The sequence below is a fragment of the Paramormyrops kingsleyae genome, chromosome 3 (genome assembly GCF_048594095.1).
Source record: "Paramormyrops kingsleyae isolate MSU_618 chromosome 3, PKINGS_0.4, whole genome shotgun sequence".
Classification (NCBI taxonomy): Eukaryota; Metazoa; Chordata; class Actinopteri; order Osteoglossiformes; family Mormyridae; genus Paramormyrops; species Paramormyrops kingsleyae.
This window is the reverse complement of record NC_132799.1, coordinates 509,614-530,858: the sequence shown is the minus strand read 5'-3', so window position 1 is coordinate 530,858 and position 21,245 is coordinate 509,614. Positions and strand designations below refer to the sequence as shown.

Here is a 21,245-nt window from a genome sequence, read left to right as displayed (position 1 = left end):
CATCTTTACTGTATGTTGTCATCTGTACTGTCTGCCATCATCTGTATTATGTGCTGTGTTCATTGTCTGTACTCTGTCCTCATCTGTGCTGTCTGTCTTCGTCATTTTCTGTACTGTTTATCCTGACTTGTGCTGTATGTCCTCGTCCTCATCTCTCTATAGTCATTGCCTTTACTGTTTGTTTTTGCCTATACTGCCTGTTGTCATCTGTTGTCTATATTGTGTGTTGTGTACATTATCTGTACTGTCTGTTTCTGTCTACGTTGCTTGTCCGCGTCTGTATTGTCCAGCACTCATATTGTCTTTCCTCACTCTGGGTTGCCTCTAAATCCATGGTAAAATCATCCTGGGGACTCTCCGCAAGGATACTCTCCATTTCACAGTTTCAGTGGCTTTCTGTGTCTAATTAGTCTTTGTTATGACATCGATAGGAACTTTGTCCTGTTAATGTTTTATTCCCTAACGAATGGCTACTGACCCAGACTTCATTGTCCTCTCGCTGCCATATCGACTGCCCCCCGGTGTGATTTACCATCTCAGATCGCCTCTTCCTGCATTTCACGGCCTGGCTTTGTGTCCTGCCTCTGTTACTGTGCATAGATCTATATGGACATTGACCAGCATTTTTCATTTAAACTGAATAAACAAAAAGGCTCTGCTAATAACAAGGCATGTGATCCTGAACGGTAAAGAAAGGACCATAACTCAGGCAGATGCAGAGCCAGAGTGGAAGAGTGACCTCAGATAACTTGCAAATGAGTGTAACCCTGCCTTCCTCGTTCTTCTTCTTTCAGTGAGCCAAGGAGGCCTGACAGCGGACCTGTGTCCGGATCCCGGCATTCCAGAAAATGGGAAGCGGACTGGGGCTGACTTTCAGTGTGTTTTATCCTGTTGTCTCTCATTAGTGTCAGTGGTAACAGGGTCTGGGGGGGGGCTAAGCCATTACCAGGAAAAGCCTTGTCTTCATGGAACACCAGTGGTATGCAGGGGGCCAGGAATGCCAGTGTGTCCCATACCATAACTGGCTTTTCGGCCCCTCTGCTCTAGGGTGGGGGCCAGCATCCAGTTCTCATGCGACGACAGCTACGTCCTCCAGGGGCCAAAGAGCATCACCTGCCAGCGGGTGACAGAGACGCTGGTGGCGTGGAGTGACCACCGACCCACATGCCGCAGTGAGTCTCGCCCCCGACGCACTGCGCGTTTCCTAGGGTCACAGAAGCACACACACTTACATAACATCATAGCTGTAATACAAGGGGCTCAGGATTCTTCTCACAATTATCATCATATTCACTGCGTGTCGCTCAGTAGCTTAGGTACCCAGCTCTGTACCCAAAAGGTTGTTGTTTCAAATCTCATGGCTGACAGAGTAGTCATACCACCATTGGGCCCCTGAGGGAGAACCTTAACCCCACCTACTCCGTGGGCACTGGCTGACCCTGTGCTATGACCCTAAAAGTTGACCTCACCCATGTGTCTCGCATGGAGAACAAGATAGGACATCAGGTCTTTGGTTATTTCATCTGGGTGTCTGAATGACAACAATTTTATTAAGGATGTTTATAAAAAGGGAATGTCTCAGAAATGCTTACATTTTTGCTAAATGTTATGGATAATTTTTGGGCCAGAAAACTATAAAATTTTATGCAGGCCTCACTTGTGAAAAGTTTTCTCTCATGGATAGTTTTCAACCTGAGATAAGGAATTGAAATCCGGACACATTTCATGATGAAGGTTTTCCAGAGGGAGAAGATTAATGCTAATGGACACTGGTGTCAGCCCACTTGAACGTCTCACGTTCATATCTTCAGCAAGTTTCTGAGAATTTCTGCAGATGTGTGTGTATGTAACTATGCACTGTATTCTCATGGACCTCAGCTAAATCAGGAAAAGATGTGTAGTATGTGTAGGTGTGTGCCTAGACATTTACATTTATTCGGTTAAATCTGGACAGTTTTAACCTATTTATAAAATGGCATCTCTGGTTAATATACATGTCTGTGGGATTAACAACAAGGAATAAATAGGTATCTAATTTATAGAAAACTAATCTTTGGAATAGGCCCATGTAATTACTCTCTTCTGTGATTATGATGCTACATATGATTTCGAGAAATGAGTTGTTTGAGCAAAAGCATGTAAATACTTGAAAATCCAAGAAGCAATGCCAGCCTGGTGAGATTGCACTGTCTGGTCCAGGGGTGGAACAAATCTTCTGTCCTGGTTTTATGTCCCAGTTCTGTTCCTGAGTGGTGGATCTCGAGGTAGAATTCTGCTGGTGACATTTAACGCCTGAGTCTGCTTTTGGTTAAAAAGGACAAACCAGACTTTCTTTTTCCATGCACAATGAAAGTGTGGTTTGGAAATTAAATTAAAGCCAGAAGGAGGGGAAGCGGGTGCGGGGGGGGGGGGGGGTTTGTGGCTGGAGATGGCCCCCCCAGCAGAGAAAGACTCGGCAGCCAGTTGGCGTTTGGGGGCGCCTGCGTGCGGGTACTGATTCATTTATAGTGGCTACCTTGAAAATAAATTACCTTTCAATAAACAAGCTCCAAAACTACACACACAGTGCTCTCAGGTTTGTCTCTGGGAGCGGAGGCCTGCTTCACTTCTACGTATCTGCTGTGCTCAATCAGCAGTAGATGCCGTGGGAAATCACGGTTTAGCCAGTATCTTACACACACAATAGGGCGTGCTCGTCACCAAGGCGAAATGGGGTCACTTCCTCCCTCATCTCACACATCAGCCAGTACGGACTTGGCCTCCTAAGAGATGATGCAGCCACTTTGGCTGCCAAGAGACCCTCTGGATAACAGGCTTTACTTAGTTTGTCCTGGTTTCCACTGTAGGACCACAAGATTGTCAGATGACAACAGTCAAACCTCCAAGCCCTCAGATCAATCTGCAGTTTCACGAGACCTGTTAACATTTCTGTGGTCAGATTGTTGGTTCGTCTTCGCCGTTAAGTCGTTAGAATGTCGCAGTGGGGCACTGAAACACAGCCTCGATCACATGTGGGAAGCGGGTGTGTCCGTGGGCTGTGCCCAGGGAGGCAGATTCGGAGCTGGCCGTGACGTTAGTGGGGATAAGGCAAAGCAGTGTGACAGGCCTGTGCAGGAAGGATAACTGGTTTGACAGTTCCCCTGCAAGCTTTCTCTGGGCTTCCTGATTGATCAGGACACTTTCAGTCGGGCGTCACCTGGCAACCACTTACGGACGGTACTTTAATTACTTTGCTCACTTCGTCCCGTGGCTGAGAGATGCCCTAAAAAAATGAGGATGCATAGGTTTCTGGAACTTTCTGCAGTTTCTCAAAAGTGCCTGCTTAAAGTAAAAAGGGGCTTGTTGTCAGTTCCGTCTCCATGTGTGAAGGTCCCAGATTCTCCTTGTGGTCTCCTGGGCTTTTCCTTGCTAGTCTGACTTCCTCTCGCAGTCCAAAGACCGGAGACAGTGACTCAGAATCAAATATGGGTATTTATTCCTCATATTGTTCATATCTGGATTGTTATTTCAGTATTGCTTTTTACCTTTAATTTCAGGGGGTGTTTGTGTAGTTCCTCACTTCTGTGTTGCTGTTTTCATCCTAATGGAAACTGACAGCAGAATGAAGCAGTTTACACAGGCAGCCTCACAGAAGCACGCACACTTAATGCTGATGTACTGGCAGCTTTTCACCTAGAGATGAAAGTGTTTTGAATAAAAATCTATTATGTGACAAGCTTATATAGATACCTGGGATGTAATCCATTTTGTTTAAAGAGGAATTTGACCAGCTCAGTAGTGCGTCCTATGGACTGAGAGGGCAGACAGAGTACCATACCAGACCTGTCTGCCTCCACACTGCTTCTGTACGCCTTCAGCAACACCCCACTGCAGTGAGAGGGCAGACAGAGTACCATACCAGACCTGTCTGCATCCACACTGCTTCTGTACGCCTTCAGCAACACCCCACTGCAGTGAGAGGGCAGACAGAGTACCATACCAGACCTGTCTGCCTCCACACTGCTTCTGTACGCCTTCAGCAACACCCCACTGCAGTGAGAGGGCAGACAGAGTACCATACCAGACCTGTCTGCCTCCACACTGCTTCTGTACGCCTTCAGCAACACCCCACTGCCGTGAGAGGGCAGACAGAGTACCATACCAGACCTGTCTGCCTCCACACTGCTTCTGTACGCCTTCAGCAACACCCCACTGCAGTGAGAGGGCAGACAGAGTACCATACCAGACCTGTCTGCCTCCACACTGCTTCTGTACGCCTTCAGCAACACCCCACTGCAGTGAGGGAGCAGACAGAGTACCATACCAGACCTGTCTGCCTCCACACTGCTTCTGTACGCCTTCAGCAACACCCCACTGCAGTGAGAGGGCAGACAGAGTACCATACCAGACCTGTCTGCCGACACAGTGCTTCTGTACGCCTTCAGCAACACCCCACTGCAGTGAGAGGGCAGACAGAGTACCATACCAGACCTGTCTGCCTCCACACTGCTTCTGTACGCCTTCAGCAACACCCCACTGCAGTGAGAGGGCAGACAGAGTACCATACCAGACCTGTCTGCCTCCACACTGCTTCTGTACGCCTTCAGCAACACCCCACTGCAGTGATACCTGCTCTCCTGTGCAGATGTAAGCATTTAAATGTATATTCCAGGACAAATTAAATTATTTCTTTGTCTTGAATTTATTACTTGTTTTTTTATTCCAATAAATGCCTCTTGTTTTTCCAATTTGTTGTGTATACAGTGTATGCCACTTTGCGAGGCCTGTGAGGGAAAATGATATTTCAGGTTCTCGGTCATACAGAGGGTCCCGAATCCCATGATCAGATACCTCACTGTCACATTTCCCCGGAATCCCATTTGCATTCCAAGCAGCTCAATGGTCACTTCGTAATTCACTCCTCTCTGTATTCTGCAGCGAGGACGTGCGGATCCAACCTAAGAGGTCCGAAGGGGGTCATCACGTCTCCAAACTACCCAGTCCAGTACGAGAATAACGCACACTGCGTTTGGGTCATAACCACCAGTGACCCCAGCAAGGTGAGACTCTCTCATGTACTCTGCATGCTGTCGTTGTGTCTGGGTCATGACCACAGACAATCCCAGCAAGTTGAGACTTACTCATGTATTCCTCATGCTGTCATTATGTCTGGGTCATGACCACTGTTGACATCAGTAAATTGAGGCACTCCCATGTACCCCGCGTACTGTCACTGCATCAGGGTCATGACCACTGGTGACCCCAACAAGGTGAGGCGGTCTCATGTACGGTGATCTCTTCCTTTGCATGCTGCCACTGAATTGTACTTCATGGCCTTTGATTACTCTATGGCATGATAACAGGTTTCCGTGATATGCAGGGCGATGTATCAGCTTCGGTGGATGTACCAGGTATTGTATCCCAGTCTGACAGGCTAAGTGGACTTCAATGGGATTTTTTCACCTCATACAGTAGATATGAATTTTGTAGGAATGTGACAAGCAGAAGCTGCCTGTGTAGCTGTCAGAGGGCGGCAGTGTTCATGGGATGTTCTCTCCTGAATTCATCAATCGCTCCACTTACAAGAAAAAACAGGGATAGTACTGCTTGATCTCGAGTTGTACTCCTACACAGCTTACCATGTGTGATGTGGGAAGAGGAGCAGCTCCAAACATCTGCGGCATAAATCTTTAGAAGATTCAGAGCACCAGTGTTTAGAGAAGGATCTAGAGCATTACTCTTTAGGGGAGGATATAGAGCATGAATCTTCAGATGAGGATCTAGAGCACAACTGATTAGAAGAGGATCTAGAGCATTACTCTTTAGAGGAGGATGTAGGTCATTACTCTGTAGAGGAGAATCTAGAGCATTACTCTTTTGAGGAGGATATAGAGCATGGATCTTTCAAGGAGGATCTAGAGCACGACTGATTAGAAGAGGATTTACAGCATTACTCTTTAGAGAAGGATCTAGAGCACAAGCCTTTTTCTGTGAATGCTGCTATTTTTAAACCTACCATCATTGCCATCTGACAAAATTTCCACCCCCAGTGCCTTGCAGAGGTCAGGAAAATGCAGTGTTGGATCAGGGGGTGATGCCGGTGACCTTCACCTGTCCTTCTCCTAGGGCAGGGTTCTTCAACTCTGGACCTCGATTCCAAATCCAGGCCGTGTTTTCAGTTCTCCCAGGTAGTTGTTTAATAATTACTGATTCTGATTGGTCAGAGGCTTCTCACCTGACTGACAGGTAAAGGAAGGCTGGAAAACCAGCAGTGCTCGGACCTCGAGGACCGTGAGTTGAATAACCCTGTCCTAGGGTCTTGTGAGCTTGCAGTTTTCCTTCTGGAGAGTTTGAGGTGCTTGGGAAAGTAGCTCTTAATACTTACCTGAGCTTTTACTCGTCTACTTTAGTGCCAGCAGTTTGATCATGAACTGTATGCTTATTGATACATTCCAAAGCTGTCTTCAAAATAATGGCTGCAGATCTGTGTTTTAAAAAGATTCTGGAAATCTGATTTGTCCAAATTGTATTACTTTGGTTTTTTTTGGTCTAATCATATTTCTGTATTATGTAGATTATATGAAATAAATTATCTACCAAGAGCTATCCCCAAAAAATGGGTTATTGAGAACTACCCCCAAAAGTGGATCCCTGGATCAGCTTAAGAAAGAGTTATCAGAAGTTGGACCAAAATAAGAAGGACATCAACACCAGGTCTCGAAAACCGGGTGACCAGCGGGTAGTCCTACAGCTGATGCCGCACTCGTGATGTCACAGTGCTGCGGAATCCGGGCTGTATGCCTGATCCAGGCTGTTCCGTGTCTATGACACCACGTCCTGGTTGGTGCCACCACAGTTTACGGGAGGAGCACAGACACATTGTTATGCATTTGTTTACACTCCTGACACCGTGCTCCACAAAGCTCAGAAAAATGCTCCAGCGGAGGCTGAGGATACGCTGGGACGGCATTCCGCAGATAAATGGCTGCTCCGTGACACATGATGTATCATCCCAGCAGGAAAAATGTCAGCTTTTTTTCTGAAAAGTCTACATGTTGGTAAAAGTAAGGGAGTGACTGCAGAAGCAGGCAATGGGTCACTCTGGTAACAGAACTGCTGGGGTGTCATTAAACCCCTCAGAGACACTTCCCCCACATTCCACCCATATCTATATCTTTTGCTAGCCCCCCCCCCCCCCCCCGCAGCCCCCCAGTATACCAGCAGCATGCACACTGCTTTTCTCTGTGAGGATTATGCCATTGTCCCATCCTGCTCTGCCCGCTCCACACACGCAGTGCCGTCCACATCCAAGCAGGACATGGTGGAGATTCTCAGAAATGTAGCTCCTCTGTCATGGTGTAATGCTATGGAGAGGTGCTACACTACCTGTCTATGAATATAAACCCCTTGGTGCAGGGAGCTGGCTGGTGGGGCAGGGAGTTCGGTGGTCCTGGCTGTGCAAAGCCCAGCTGTCCCCCGTCTGCCCCTTCAGTAACACAGCCTGTAGCACTGGAGTATTCTTGATAAGACCAGTAACAGCTCCTGTGTGTCACGCCCAGCTCCGTATGATCCTTGTGTGTGCCACGCCCACCTCGTTACCTCGTGTTTATGCCTGATTGTTCTCAACTGTTGCTCGTTAAACTCAGTTTGTCTTGTGTATTTAGTCCTCGTCTGAGTCAGTCTTCCCCAGACTTGTCATTGATGTTTGCTGTCGTGCTTCCCCGGTCCTGTTACCTGAATAAATCCCTGTTTTTCCCTGCTTCCTGGCTCCTCTCCCCTGCTTGCCGGTTTGCTGGTTCGCGAGCATGACACTGTGGGCGCCCACCTCCCTACTCCTTTTCTGCTTCGTCCTTCCCCCGACACAGTCAGTCCCCATCTCTGATTTGCTGGAAATCCACATCGCATGGTGCCTGGCCCCTGCTTGCAATGCTGCTCGGCTCCAGAGCTGGAATTTAAAATGCTGGTGTCCCAGTAAGTAATGGGCAGTAAAAAGAAATGTGTATTTACAGAAACAAATGCTTAAGTGTTGAAGCTGGAGAGGGATTAACAAAGGACAACAAAAAAACATTTTTTTTAAATCATCAGAGAACAAAACACATTTTTTGTTTTGTTTTTTCACGCTGATTCCATATCTGTTTTCAGTTTTTTTCTGTCACGTAAACTTTTTGATTTATGAGTAATGCTAGTTAATACAAAAACAAAAGCATCACTGTAGTATAGGGTAAAATATTCTTTAGAGCAAAATGAAATAAACAGATAGTGGGCATAAAGAAATTGAAAAGTGTTTGCTAACCACCATTGTTGCATGATTAATGCAATTTCTAGGCATGATAACAACTGAAAGCCAACACAGTTGATGGTGTCTGTCACCGCCGCCTTCGATTTCCAAGACGATGACCCAGAATTCAAAGTCGTGAGTTAGATTTACTATTTATTTTGCAATAAGCTTACGTCAGCAAAACGAAACCTGAGACACATCTACCTGTGTCTCCCGCCAAACTAAGTTTACGCAAGACATGTGCACTAGGTCAAATTAATTATATGCAAATCGCAACTAGACAAGTGTCAATAAAATATGAATCAATATCTAGTCACCTAGAGAGCGGTGATGCTGTCTATAAGATAAAAAACACAGACAACTCTTGTAATACACTTAGGCAGACTGCATGTACATAATATCATACTACATATAGCTTCATCACTAAAACTTGACGTGCTAGAGAAAAACTAAACACAGATTTGAAATCAGCAGGAAAAATACTACAAAACCCACATAAAATTACTTCTGATGAAAATCACCTGTTAACCTGTATAATTACTTGAGGTCCGCCTTACATGTGCTCAGTTGACACGCTAAATCCTTTTTGTCAAGGTCCCATTTAGGGTTTCTGCTGTGCTACTTTGTTGAGGGATTTCAGTGGAAACTATAAACTCCTCCCTTGATAATGAACAATGATGTTCTGAAGACATATTCCATGAGCAGGAAACACTGTAGAGGATTGTGACCTTGGGTATCCAAACACTGATTTGATTAGATTTTTGCCCCAGGCCAGGAGCGCACGGTGCTGAGGAGTGTGTGAGACAGCCAGCACTGCTGTGACCTTTAGCTGACAGCGACGTGCTCCTGGGGGGGCTGACTGATGGTACGCCGTCACTGAGATCTTAGTTCAGCGTCACTTTCGCTGTCAGACAGTTAATTTGCGAGTTAGCTAATTTTGCCGTTGGCATGTGGAACGGCACCAGACCCCCTTTCTTCTGGCGTTTTGTGGACCCAAGAGGGACACCCTGTGTTTATTACAGAGCAATTGCGGGTGACAGTAAGGTATCTTTAGCGGTGCTGCTAACTCGGCTTTCGGCTTGTGTCAGAGTGCAGGAGCCACACAGACATGGCTGGAGGGGTGTCCTTCGCAGCCACGTGCTGCTTCTCAGTCACAGGTATTGTGACTTTGCTCTTTCGGTGCCTCTCATCCTTTTTTCCCTTGCTCTTCAGTCCAGAAAATCAGACACCAAAAGCGGTTTGGCTTGTGCACCTTTTCATACAGACTTGTTCCCTGTTGTAGCCTTCTATTAAAAAAACAGCCACAACATTCAAAGGTGACCCTCCCAGTAAAGGAAGGATCGTTAAATAGAGGGAAAAGAAAGCAATTTAAAATATCTGAAAGCTGACAGGAAGGCTGTTGACCTGTTTGCAGAATCTTTCTAGTACAAAGGCTGCATTTCCCAAATAGCATTTTTCCTTCTTTCCAGTTTTGTTGTTTTTTTCCCTCAATTACGCATCTGTCCTTGCTGAAAATGGATGACTTACCGTAGATGTGAAGCTTATGAGAATGTGAGGGGGGGGACAGCGCATGCACAGCCTTTGGATCTGATTTTTGGATCTGTATACTAAAAGAGTCCAGCGCAGGACGATTTTCCTGAAGCTGAAAGCGCGCGCGACTCGGGGGGGACAGCGCAGTACGATTTTCCTGAAGCTGAAAGCGCGCGCGACTCGGGGGGGACAGCGCAGTACGATTTTCCTGAAGCTGAAAGCGCACGCGGCTCGGGTGGGACAGCGCAGGACGATTTGCCTGAAGCTGAAAGCGCGCGTGGCTCGGGGGGGACAGCGCAGGACTATTTTCCTGAAGCTGAAAGCGCGCGTGGCTCGGGTGGGACAGCGCAGGACGATTTTCCTGAAGCTGAAAGCGCGCGTGGCTCGGGGGGGACAGCGCAGTACTATTTTCCTGAAGCTGAAAGCGCGCGTGGCTCGGGGGGGACAGCGCAGGACGATTTTCCTGAAGCTGAAAGCGCGTGTGGCTCGGGGGGGACAGCGCAGGACGATTTTCCTGAAGCTGAAAGCGCGCGTGGCTCGGGGGGGACATCGCAGGATGATTTGCCTGAAGCTGAAAGCACGCGTGGCTTGGGGGGGACAGCGCAGGACGATTTTCCTGAAGCTGAAAGCGCGCGTGGCTCGGGGGGGACAGCGCAGGACGATTTAACTGAAGCTTAAAGTGCATGTGGCTCGGGGGGGACATCGCAGGATGATTTGCCTGAAGCTGAAAGCACGCGTGGCTTGGGGGGGGGGGACAGCGCAGGACGATTTGCGTGAAGCTGAAAGCACGCGTGGCTTGGGGGGGGGACAGCGCACACACGGCTATTTTTCTTTTAACCCTGACTTGTTTTTGCTCATATTATGTTTCATTTCCTTCACTGAGAGCAGAGCTGGAGTTTCAGAGACCATTGAAGGTGGGGTGCTGTCCTGTATAACGTGCTTTATATAGGTTCTGTGTCTTTGTCAGAATGCCCCCCCGGTCCCTCGACTCAGACCTGGGCTGACTCCCCCATCTCTGTAAGGCCTAAGTGCACTGCCCCCCCCCCCCCCCCCCCCACAGTCCTCCTGCTCCTGTCCTCATCATGGAAGGCCACACATTAAGTATTAAACATGTCTTTTTAGATAAATCCATTCTGATCTGTCCGCTTGTGAAGTTCTGTGCTTCCTTCAGAGTACATTGAAGCAGTACAGTGCAATAGTCTGATATTCACATGAACTTTTAACTTTTTGTTTATTAACTATTTTTATCAAGCGGTAACCAATACATTTTTATTTTGGCATCCTTGCATTAATGTCAGGAATATGTCAACCAATTGACTTTGGTTGATGGAATTTTGAATAAAATGTAAAACTAAAAAACCTTTCTACCTCAAATGTGAAGATGATTGGTTGTGAGCTGAGAGGGATTATGTGTCGCAAGTAACAAAAGAATCACAGATAAAAGGTAAAGATTCCCTGTGTCTTTTTCAACAAAGACAAAACAGTAACAAAGAATCAGCTGTCAGGTTTTCAGCCCTAACTAAAAAAAAAAGCAATCGATAGCAGTGAAATATGGCTGTGACGCTGTACTGAGGATCTGCTCGCCAAGACGTTGTCATGCCGTGATTGTGTTTATACAGACTAAAAGGCGTTTTTATCTTCTTGCTAAGTCTTCTGTAAAAAGCGCGTCTTTGCCTGACAAGGTAATTTGCTGGACTTATATTTTTGGTCGTTCATTTAAAATTGCGGCCAAACTCTTGAGCGCTTACCACTAAACAAAGTCTGACATTTCATTTAAGATGTCAAAAAAGTTCTAAGCTATTTAACTAAATTACTGTACCGTAAAATACGTTTCCCCGGACCGCAAATAAAAGCGTGCTCTCTGTGAATTAAAACAAATGTTTCTACCTTTCCTATTTTTTGGTTCTCTGCTAAGTGTTCTTGGCACTAAACTAGTTTAGTTGAATTTGCTTCCAGTTGACAGACTGATCGGTCTAATAACTGTTTGGTCTGCACCCCAATCCCAGGAAAAGGGCCGCATTTCCTCTCTTGGTGAGACGGGGGAGGTGCAGGCGAGGCGGCCTGGATTAAAGCCACCGTTCTCTCATCTGGGCCGATTGCTTCTCACTTCCCTTTAAGGAAGTGCTTTGCAATCAGCCGCTGTCCGTCAGACTCATTTAAATTTGAGACGCTAATGAGTGTCTGTCCATTTCTATTTAAGCGTGGGAATGAGGCTAGTGGAAAGTTCACTTTCCAGTCATTACAGGCCAGGAAGGCTTGGGAAGCATCCTTACCGTTCCATACCATAATTATAACCGACAGCCCAGCATGTAATTACACATTTATTTCTTGTTTGGATTGTGTCCCCAGTCTCGACTCAATGAGAGCTGCAGAGAAGACAGCTCTCGCCGGAAACGTGGCGTTTCTCTCAGGATGCACGCCATGACCATCTCATTAGCCAGCTGAGACAGAGCGTTAGGATCTTGGTACCTCCATGCTAATTAAGCTTTATTAATCTGCCTTTCTGCCTTACTGCACATCTCCTCAGCCTCTGGATAAATAAACACTTCCAGCACATTCTTCCTGTACAGCTTCCACCGGAGGGCTGGCATGTCATTTCTCAGATGATGTGGGTTGCGTGTCAGTTGCACAGAGCCATGCCGGAGTTCATCTGGTGCACCTCCACCTGCAAACAGGGGCAAGCTGACTTTCCTGCAGTCGTGATTGGGGTCGTATCCCTGTAAAGGAGCCTGTTTTTCTGTTTTGGACTTAAAAGTTCGGATGACTAAGCAGCATGGACCCGGCACATTCACGTGCATCGATGCCTCAGCATGCCATGGTGGTCTAGCTCCTTCTGCATATGGCTGCCTGCGATGTTGACTGCCTCAGTGTGTGTCCTTTGCCCGAGCAGGTGATCAAGCTGGCCTTCGAGGAGTTCGAGCTGGAGCGCGGCTATGACACGCTGACCGTCGGTGATGGAGGGAAGATCGGGGATGCCCGCAGAGTCCTCTATGTGTGAGTGCAGTGGCGCGGTGTGGCGATGCGATGTGGTGCCAGCCAGACATTCGAAGTCTTGCCAAGCTGAGCGTGTTCCACGTCTCTCTTCCAGCCTCACAGGCTCCAGCGTCCCCGACCTCATCGTCAGCATGAGCAACCAGATGTGGCTTCACCTCCAGTCGGACGACACCATTGGCTCCCAGGGCTTCAAAGCCATCTACGAAGGTTAGTGGAGGTGGCTAAGCACAGAAAACACAGAGTGAGAGAGAGAGAGAGAGAGAGAGAGAGAGAGAGCAGGTGCTTCCAGAAAAATGTGGGCAGCCAGCACGTCTGTTAAGGTTCCTGCACATGCGTGAGACCATAGGAGGACTTGGGGGGACTCATGGGGGGGTTGACTGTAATGTTGCTATAGCCTAACAGCACCCCCACATACCATAATTCAGTCCACTATGAATATTAAAGGCACCATCATCTATTACCCCTCTACATCTTTAGCTGCCCACTCAAACAGGTTGTCATCCAATAGGGGGCAGAACAGTGCCTTATACCCAGTGTAAATAACCATTGTATTCCTTATTGTGTGATATTAAAATAACCCAGAATTGAGGATTTCTCCCCAACTTTGCGGGCTGGTCCACACATACAGTTGCCCCATTGCTAGTGTATCGTATACATTTTCCATCTTGACAACAGGCTACAGTCAGAAATATATGAGATAAAAAGCATTAGGTGGAGAGTCTGAGTGCATCTGACCATCTGCTCTAATAAAGGCTAATATGCAGGATGTGCTTAGACAGCATCCTCGCTACCCCATTGCGGCCAGCAGGAGGCGATACGCATCCTGCCTAACTGATGAACAGCACTGTGCTTGTGTTTACTGGACTCCCCTCGCTCTAGCATGGTCACCTTCCCTGGTGATAAGGTCAAGCCCACAGTTCCATGGGCGGAACCTCCCGATGCTCACTTTGCGTCTCAGTCAGCAGAAAGTAATGAACTCCTGAGAGTGAAAGTGGCTCGTCCTCGGATGAGCCTGTCCCAGGCCTGGTAATGCTAACCCTTCCCCCACTGGGCACTGGTTCATAGCCTGGTAATGATAACCCTTCCCCCACTGGGCACTGGTTCATAGCCTGGTAATGATAACCCTTCCCCCACTGGGTACTGGTTCATAGCCTGGTAATGATAACCCTTCCCCCACTGGGCACTGGTATATAGCCTGGTAATGATAACCCTTCCCCCACTGGGCACTGGTTCATAGCCTGGTAATGATAACCCTTCCCCCACTGGGCACTGGTATATAGCCTGGTAATGATAACCCTTCCCCCACTGGGCATCAATTTATAGCTCAGTAATGCTAATGCCCCTAACTTAGGCACTGGTTTATTGCCCAGTGATGCTAACTACACGCTATTGATCATAACCTTCCCGCATGCACATGATTGCTCAAATTCTCCTGTCTTTTATTCCTATAATTACACAAAAATCAATACATTTATGATTGTAAAAACACATTATATAGACTTGTGTCTTTTCAGCTGTTGACTTGTGTCTTATTCCAGACACACCCAGGGACTAATGCCATTTCTTGTCCTTCCAATGATGTGAACATGGCAGAATTAAAATGGATGTGTCCCAAAGTTACTGCGCTGGATGGACAGTCGCTCACGGTGACGCGGGCCAGTGAATCAGCCGCGACCTCCCTTCTTTCCCACACTTCTCCGGGTGTGACATGGCATTGTCATGTTTTGACAGCGACATCAGCGGGTTGGCCCGCTTGGTGGGATGGAGCGTTAAAAGCGTCACCCTGCTCACCTGGGAGCCGCGGTGTCCCTCAGGGACCTGTGTCCTCCCCACCAAGAGCAGCAAATCTAGCTTGGGCCAGATCCGGTCGAGGGAGAATCGGGAGGCGCTGACAGAGACGACATATGGCTGCGAGATGGATGAGGAATCTTCATAATGGACTGGGTGCTGTCCTGCCCGTCACGCGGTAAATTAGGGAAGGCTCAGGCTATAAAGCTATCATCGCTAATAAGCTAGCCTGCATGGAATCTATCATTTCAGAATGAGGAAAGTGTCAGGATATCCTCTTAAATCCCCTAAATCCCGAGCGTCTCCGTCTGTGCTGTCCTATCCGAGTGGCCCCTTCCCGGGTCCTCTTGGCTAGACAGCGAGGTACGAAACACACTCATGGATTGAGTCACCAGTGCAAATATTTTTCACCAAGCTGGGTTTAGATTCAATCTCCGGTTCAATTTTAGAGCATCTGTTCTGGCTGCTTTGCGTTTTTACATTTTTTCTTCATTCTGAGGGGAAAACAGTACTTTCTGGGCACAGCATGGAGCTGTCCGACCAGCGGGGATGCTACATGTTGGGCTCGCTGGTCTCATCAATGTGGGAAAAATAGGCCGGAGGTTTTACAATTCCCTGGCGAATTGGCTGGAGACGGTGGCATCAGCTTCTCTGCGAGGCTGGATGGGGAGATCCTTCACCAGTAGGTTAGCGCTGTGCTGCACTCGCACATCTGTAGGGACAACTCAGAATACACTGCACATGCTTTCTTGATTTTTCAAACTATGTTTTTGCATGATAGCTGACAGCACGACTAAGGGTAGCTCATGTGGGGCTACTCTTTCCGTGTTCCGGCCCATGAGAACTTAGGAGGAGAACCCAGCCATATGAAATCAAAGTCCCTGAATGAATTAAGCCGACCTGTACTCAGCAAAAACGCCACCCCCCGCCCCCCCAGGGTGGTCTGTACCCCTCAGGTACCACATATCATTTGTGTGAACACATATAAATTCAGACCTTTCTGTGAGGGTCCTTTCATGAGGCCATGATGGCAGAACCATACCGAACCTTCATTGACACGGTTCTGTGAGAACCGTGTCATGTACAACAGTCATAAAATATCCACCTGCTGTTAACAGTGTTCCCTGTCATTCATTTACGGCACAAGCTTAGCAGGTGTGATCTGTCTCCAGTGTAGCCAATGTGATGGTTCTCCAGCCATGCCCCCTTGCCCCGCCGTGACCCTGCGTGCCATGACCTCCCACAGCCTCTGGTCCTTTGTGTCTGCCGTGCCCCCCCCCCGCTGTGACCCTGTGTGCCGTGACCTCCCACAGCCTCTGGTGCTGCCATTTTTCAGGGGCAAGGTCCGTTTTTGCGGTGACGTCAGGAAGCTCGAGCCAAGTTCTTGGGAGATCTCGTTGTCATCTGATGTGTTTTATTTTAATTCAGAAATGAATGATTAACATGTTATTTGGAAAGTATAAATCGCTTTTAAATAGTTTATCTGAAATTGTCCATGGACAAAATTATTGTGCTTCCTGAGAGTTTAATTTGAACACTTCTGGACTCTGAATATATTAATGAATAAATCAGCTCAAATGAATGGAAGTTGAGTGTGGGAATCACCAAATTACCGTGCTCATTAAATTGTTATTTCTAAAAGTATTCTGCATATTTTTTGGGAATATATTAGAAGACCTCAGCCGTCTTTAAATGCCAGCGACGGGGCCCTCTACATAACACGTGCACGTTGACTGGCTCATCCAGATAATGGGGGGAAAACCATCAACACTATATTACCAAACGTATTGAGACACCCCTCCAAATCATTGAATCATCAATCACTTCCATAGCCACAGGTGTATACAATGTAGCACTAGGCATGCAGACTGCTTCTACAAATATTTGCGAAAGAATGGGTCACTGAGGTATTGCTTTCTGTTTGGAAAAACTGAGCCGACGCATTTGTTCTTTTTTCCAGAGATCGACAAGGGTGGCTGTGGGGACCCCGGCGTGCCAGCGTACGGCAAGCGGATGGGGACACGCTTCCTGCATGGGGACGTGCTGACCTTTGAGTGTCAGGCGGCCTTCGAGCTGGTGGGCGAGCGGGCCATCTCCTGCCAGCAGAATAACCAGTGGTCCGGGAACAAGCCCAGCTGTGTCTGTAAGCCTTACTTACAAAACGAACAGGACGGGGCCCAGGCATGTGACAGCATTCTCAGACGTGTTTAGAGCAGATGGCCCATCAGACAGGCCCCTTAATGGCCCTTTTTAAGGTGGATACCTGCATTAATTTTCTGTAGGTATGTCACACAGGGTAACGCAGGATCCAGAATGGCTCTTATGTCGTGCCCTTTTTGAGTCATTAACCCCCCTCTCTGCCATTGTTTTGCAATAGCTCTGGGCTGCTAATCTTGTTCTGCTAATCTTGTTTCATAGCTGGTGGGGGTCACTTAGCTGATTAACTGGGAGCTAAAAAACTATCTAGATTGCCGGCTAATTCCGAGCATGATGCCCAGATTGAGTTTGGGCAACACCTCACATCAGACCTGCTCACGTTTTTCTGAAGTCTCCTGCTTCTTCAACTTCACGGCTCCCTCCGGCATCATCCTGTCCCCAAACTACCCGGACGAGTACGGAAACAACATGAACTGCGTGTGGCTGATCATCGCCGAGCCGGGCAGCCGCATTCACCTTATCTTCAGCGACTTCGATGTGGAGCCGCAGTTCGACTACCTGACAGTGAAGGATGACGGCGTGCCAGAACCCACCACCTTCGGCACCTTCTCCGGGAAGGACGTGCCGTCTCAGATTGCCAGTAACGGACACATCATGCGGCTGGAGTTCCAGTCTGACCACTCCAACACTGGGCGTGGCTTCAACATCACGTATACCAGTGAGTACCAGCCGGCACGTTATCGCCACACGCAGGCGGTGCTTAAAAATGCACCTTATTCCTTCATGTCAGCCCAAGTCAAGTGCAGGGAGTCACTGTTTACATATCCAATGCAAGTGAGGGTTGAATGCCTTCAGAGAAAAAAAGGACAGTTTAGATTTCACTGGAAGCTGTTGTTTTTTATAATGAAATATTTTAAAATAATAATATTAAAATATTAAAATGAGAAATGATGATGCAGAGCATACATCTTCTGTGATACTGGGTAGTGTATAGTATCAGTAACTATACTGCGGCGGTGGTGTTATTGAACGGGTGAAGCACACATCTGCTGTGATACTGGGTAGTGTATAGTATCAGTAACTATACTGCGGCGGTGGTGTTATTGAACGGGTGAAGCACACATCTGCTGTGATACTGGGTAGTGTATAGTATCAGTAACTATACTGCGGCGGTGGTGTTATTGAACGGGTGAAGCACACATCTGCTGTGATACTGGGTAGTGTATAGTATCAGTAACTATACTGCGACGGTGGTGTTATTGAACGGGTGAAGCACACATCTGCTGTGATACTGGGTAGTGTATAGTATCAGTAACTATACTGCGACGGTGGTGTTATTGAACGGGTGAAGCACACATCTTCTGTGATACTGGGTAGTGTATAGTATCAGTAACTATACTGCGACGGTGGTGTTATTGAACGGGTGAAGCACACATCTTCTGTGATGCTGGGTAGTGTATAGTATCAGTAACTATACTGCGACGGTGGTGTTATTGAACGGGTGAAGCACACATCTTCTGTGATACTGGGTAGTGTATAGTATCAGTAACTATACTGCGACGGTGGTGTTATTGAACGGGTGAAGCACACATCTTCTGTGATACTGGGTAGTGTATAGTATCAGTAACTATACTGCGGCGGTGGTGTTATTGAACGGGTGAAGCACACATCTTCTGTGATACTGGGTAGTGTATAGTATCAGTAACTATACTGCGGCGGTGGTGTTATTGAACGGGTGAAGCACACATCTGCTGTGATACTGGGTAGTGTATAGTATCAGTAACTATACTGTGATGGTGGTGTTATTGAACGGGTGAAGCACACATCTTCTGTGATACTGGGTAGTGTATAGTATCAGTAACTATACTGCGGCGGTGGTGTTATTGAACGGGTGAAGCACACATCTTCTGTGATACTGGGTAGTGTATAGTATCAGTAACTATACTACGGCGGTGGTGTTATTGAACGGGTGAAGCACACATCTGCTGTGATTCTGGGTAGTGTATAGTATCAGTAACTATACTGCGACGGTGGTGTTATTGAACGGGTGAAGCACACATCTGCTGTGGTACTGGGTAGTGTATAGTATCAGTAACTATACTGCGACGGTGGTGTTATTGAACGGGTGAAGCACACATCTTCTGTGATACTGGGTAGTGTATAGTATCAGTAACTATACTGCGACGGTGGTGTTATTGAACGGGTGAAGCACACATCTTCTGTGATACTGGGTAGTGTATAGTATCAGTAACTATACTGCGACGGTGGTGTTATTGAACGGGTGAAGCACACATCTTCTGTGATACTGGGTAGTGTATAGTATCAGTAACTATACTGCGACGGTGGTGTTATTGAACGGGTGAAGCACACATCTGCTGTGATACTGGGTAGTGTATAGTATCAGTAACTATACTGTGACGGTGGTGTTATTGAACGGGTGAAGCATACATCTTCTGTGATACTGGGTAGTGTATAGTATCAGTAACTATACTGTGATGGTGGTGTTATTGAACGGGTGAAGCACACATCTGCTGTGGTACTGGGTAGTGTATAGTATCAGTAACTATACTGCGACGGTGGTGTTATTGAACGGGTGAAGCACACATCTTCTGTGATACTGGGTAGTGTATAGTATCAGTAACTATACTGCGACGGTGGTGTTATTGAACGGGTGAAGCACACATCTTCTGTGATACTGGGTAGTGTATAGTATCAGTAACTATACTGCGACGGTGGTGTTATTGAACGGGTGAAGCACACATCTTCTGTGATACTGGGTAGTGTATAGTATCAGTAACTATACTGCGGCGGTGGTGTTATTGAACGGGTGAAGCACACATCTGCTGTGATACTGGGTAGTGTATAGTATCAGTAACTATACTGCGACGGTGGTGTTATTGAACGGGTGAAGCATACATCTTCTGTGATACTGGGTAGTGTATAGTATCAGTAACTATACTGCGACGGTGGTGTTATTGAACGGGTGAAGCACACATCTTCTGTGATACTGGGTAGTGTATAGTATCAGTAACTATACTGCGACGGTGGTGTTATTGAACGGGTGAAGCACACATCTGCTGTGATACTGGGTAGTGTATAGTATCAGTAACTATACTGCGACGGTGGTGTTATTGAACGGGTGAAGCATACATCTTCTGTGATACTGGGTAGTGTATAGTATCAGTAACTATACTGTGACGGTGGTGTTATTGAACGGGTGAAGCACACATCTTCTGTGATACTGGGTAGTGTATAGTATCAGTAACTATACTGCGACGGTGGTGTTATTGAACGGGTGAAGCACACATCTTCTGTGATACTGGGTAGTGTATAGTATCAGTAACTATACTGCGACGGTGGTGTTATTGAACGGGTGAAGCACACATCTTCTGTGATACTGGGTAGTGTATAGTATCAGTAACTATACTGCGACGGTGGTGTTATTGAACGGGTGAAGCATACATCTTCTGTGATACTGGGTAGTGTATAGTATCAGTAACTATACTGCGAGGGTGGTGTTATTGAACACGTGAACCACACTCAGAGTGCCCTTTTTTGAGGAAGTAGACAAATGAGTATAATTCATCCAACTGCCCCGAGGAGTGTGCCCATCCCCAAGTAGGAAATTATGGCACCTTCTCTAAGAAGGATTTTTAATCAACAAATTACATTTCACTAATAAAGTCCTCAGAACTGCACAGTATGTTAGAAGAGCATTTTAATGCAAATATCCCCCCCCACACACATACACCCCAGTACTCCACCCACAGTACTTTATCTCTTAGTTTAAAATATGAAAATAAAAAAGCCTAATGCAATTTCCAGCCTTCCAGATATAGGTAAAAGACTTTTTAAAATTTTTTTCGTCCTCTGATGAATCGAAGGCATTATCATAAAACAGAAAAAGAGAATTCCGGAGCATCCTCGCAGCGACGCGGACGCAATGTCAGGAGCGATCCGTGTGCGCGGCTGGTGTTAATGGAATTACACTTGGGCTGCTGTGAGCGGGAATGAGGTCTGGGTAGCACCGTCTCCGGATTGGGGGGGGTTATCTCTGGAGTACGGCCCCCCACCCCAGTGCAGAAACAAGCTTCTATTCTGATAGCGACTTGCTCCTTTGACCACAGACTTTCGGATGCAGAGGGAGGCTGGGTGATGGAGAGGGCAAAGGTCAGTGAAGGGTGGGGGCAGGGTGCTCTTTGTTATTTTGCGGGAGTGCCAAAGTGCTGCAGCCCTCCGTTTGTGGAGCTCTGGGATGCGCATCGTGAGGATTCATGGGCAGGAGGGCATGTACAGTGTGGTTCAACTGCAAATGGGCTGTTTAATGAACTCATGTCATTAATGACAGGTTATTAAATTAACTAATAACATAAAACATGATTGGTTCAAAAAGACTTTTAAATCTCGTCAAAGTGACTGCAGAGTTTATGATTATCTAATCAGGAACGGCCCCACAGTGAGGGGTTAGTTTTCCAGAATGAATTTGTGCTCTTGACTGCTGAGCAGGAAGCATAGCCTG

General features: G+C 47.1%; 1 protein-coding gene across 3 annotated transcripts in view; it reads left to right on the top strand.

Annotated features, from left to right (window-relative positions):
• csmd1a (CUB and Sushi multiple domains 1a) overlaps nucleotides 1-21,245 on the top strand; it is a 332,617-nt gene that overhangs the window by 220,923 nt on the left and 90,449 nt on the right. For all 3 annotated transcript variants that reach the window (XM_023829137.2, XM_072709329.1, XM_072709330.1), the window contains 7 exons: nucleotides 795-876; nucleotides 1,048-1,172; nucleotides 4,918-5,039; nucleotides 12,678-12,781; nucleotides 12,876-12,988; nucleotides 16,530-16,712; nucleotides 17,118-17,444. In XM_023829137.2, coding sequence (XP_023684905.2) covers nucleotides 795-876; nucleotides 1,048-1,172; nucleotides 4,918-5,039; nucleotides 12,678-12,781; nucleotides 12,876-12,988; nucleotides 16,530-16,712; nucleotides 17,118-17,444 — 1,056 coding nt within the window. The remainder of the gene's footprint in view (nucleotides 1-794; nucleotides 877-1,047; nucleotides 1,173-4,917; nucleotides 5,040-12,677; nucleotides 12,782-12,875; nucleotides 12,989-16,529; nucleotides 16,713-17,117; nucleotides 17,445-21,245) is intronic.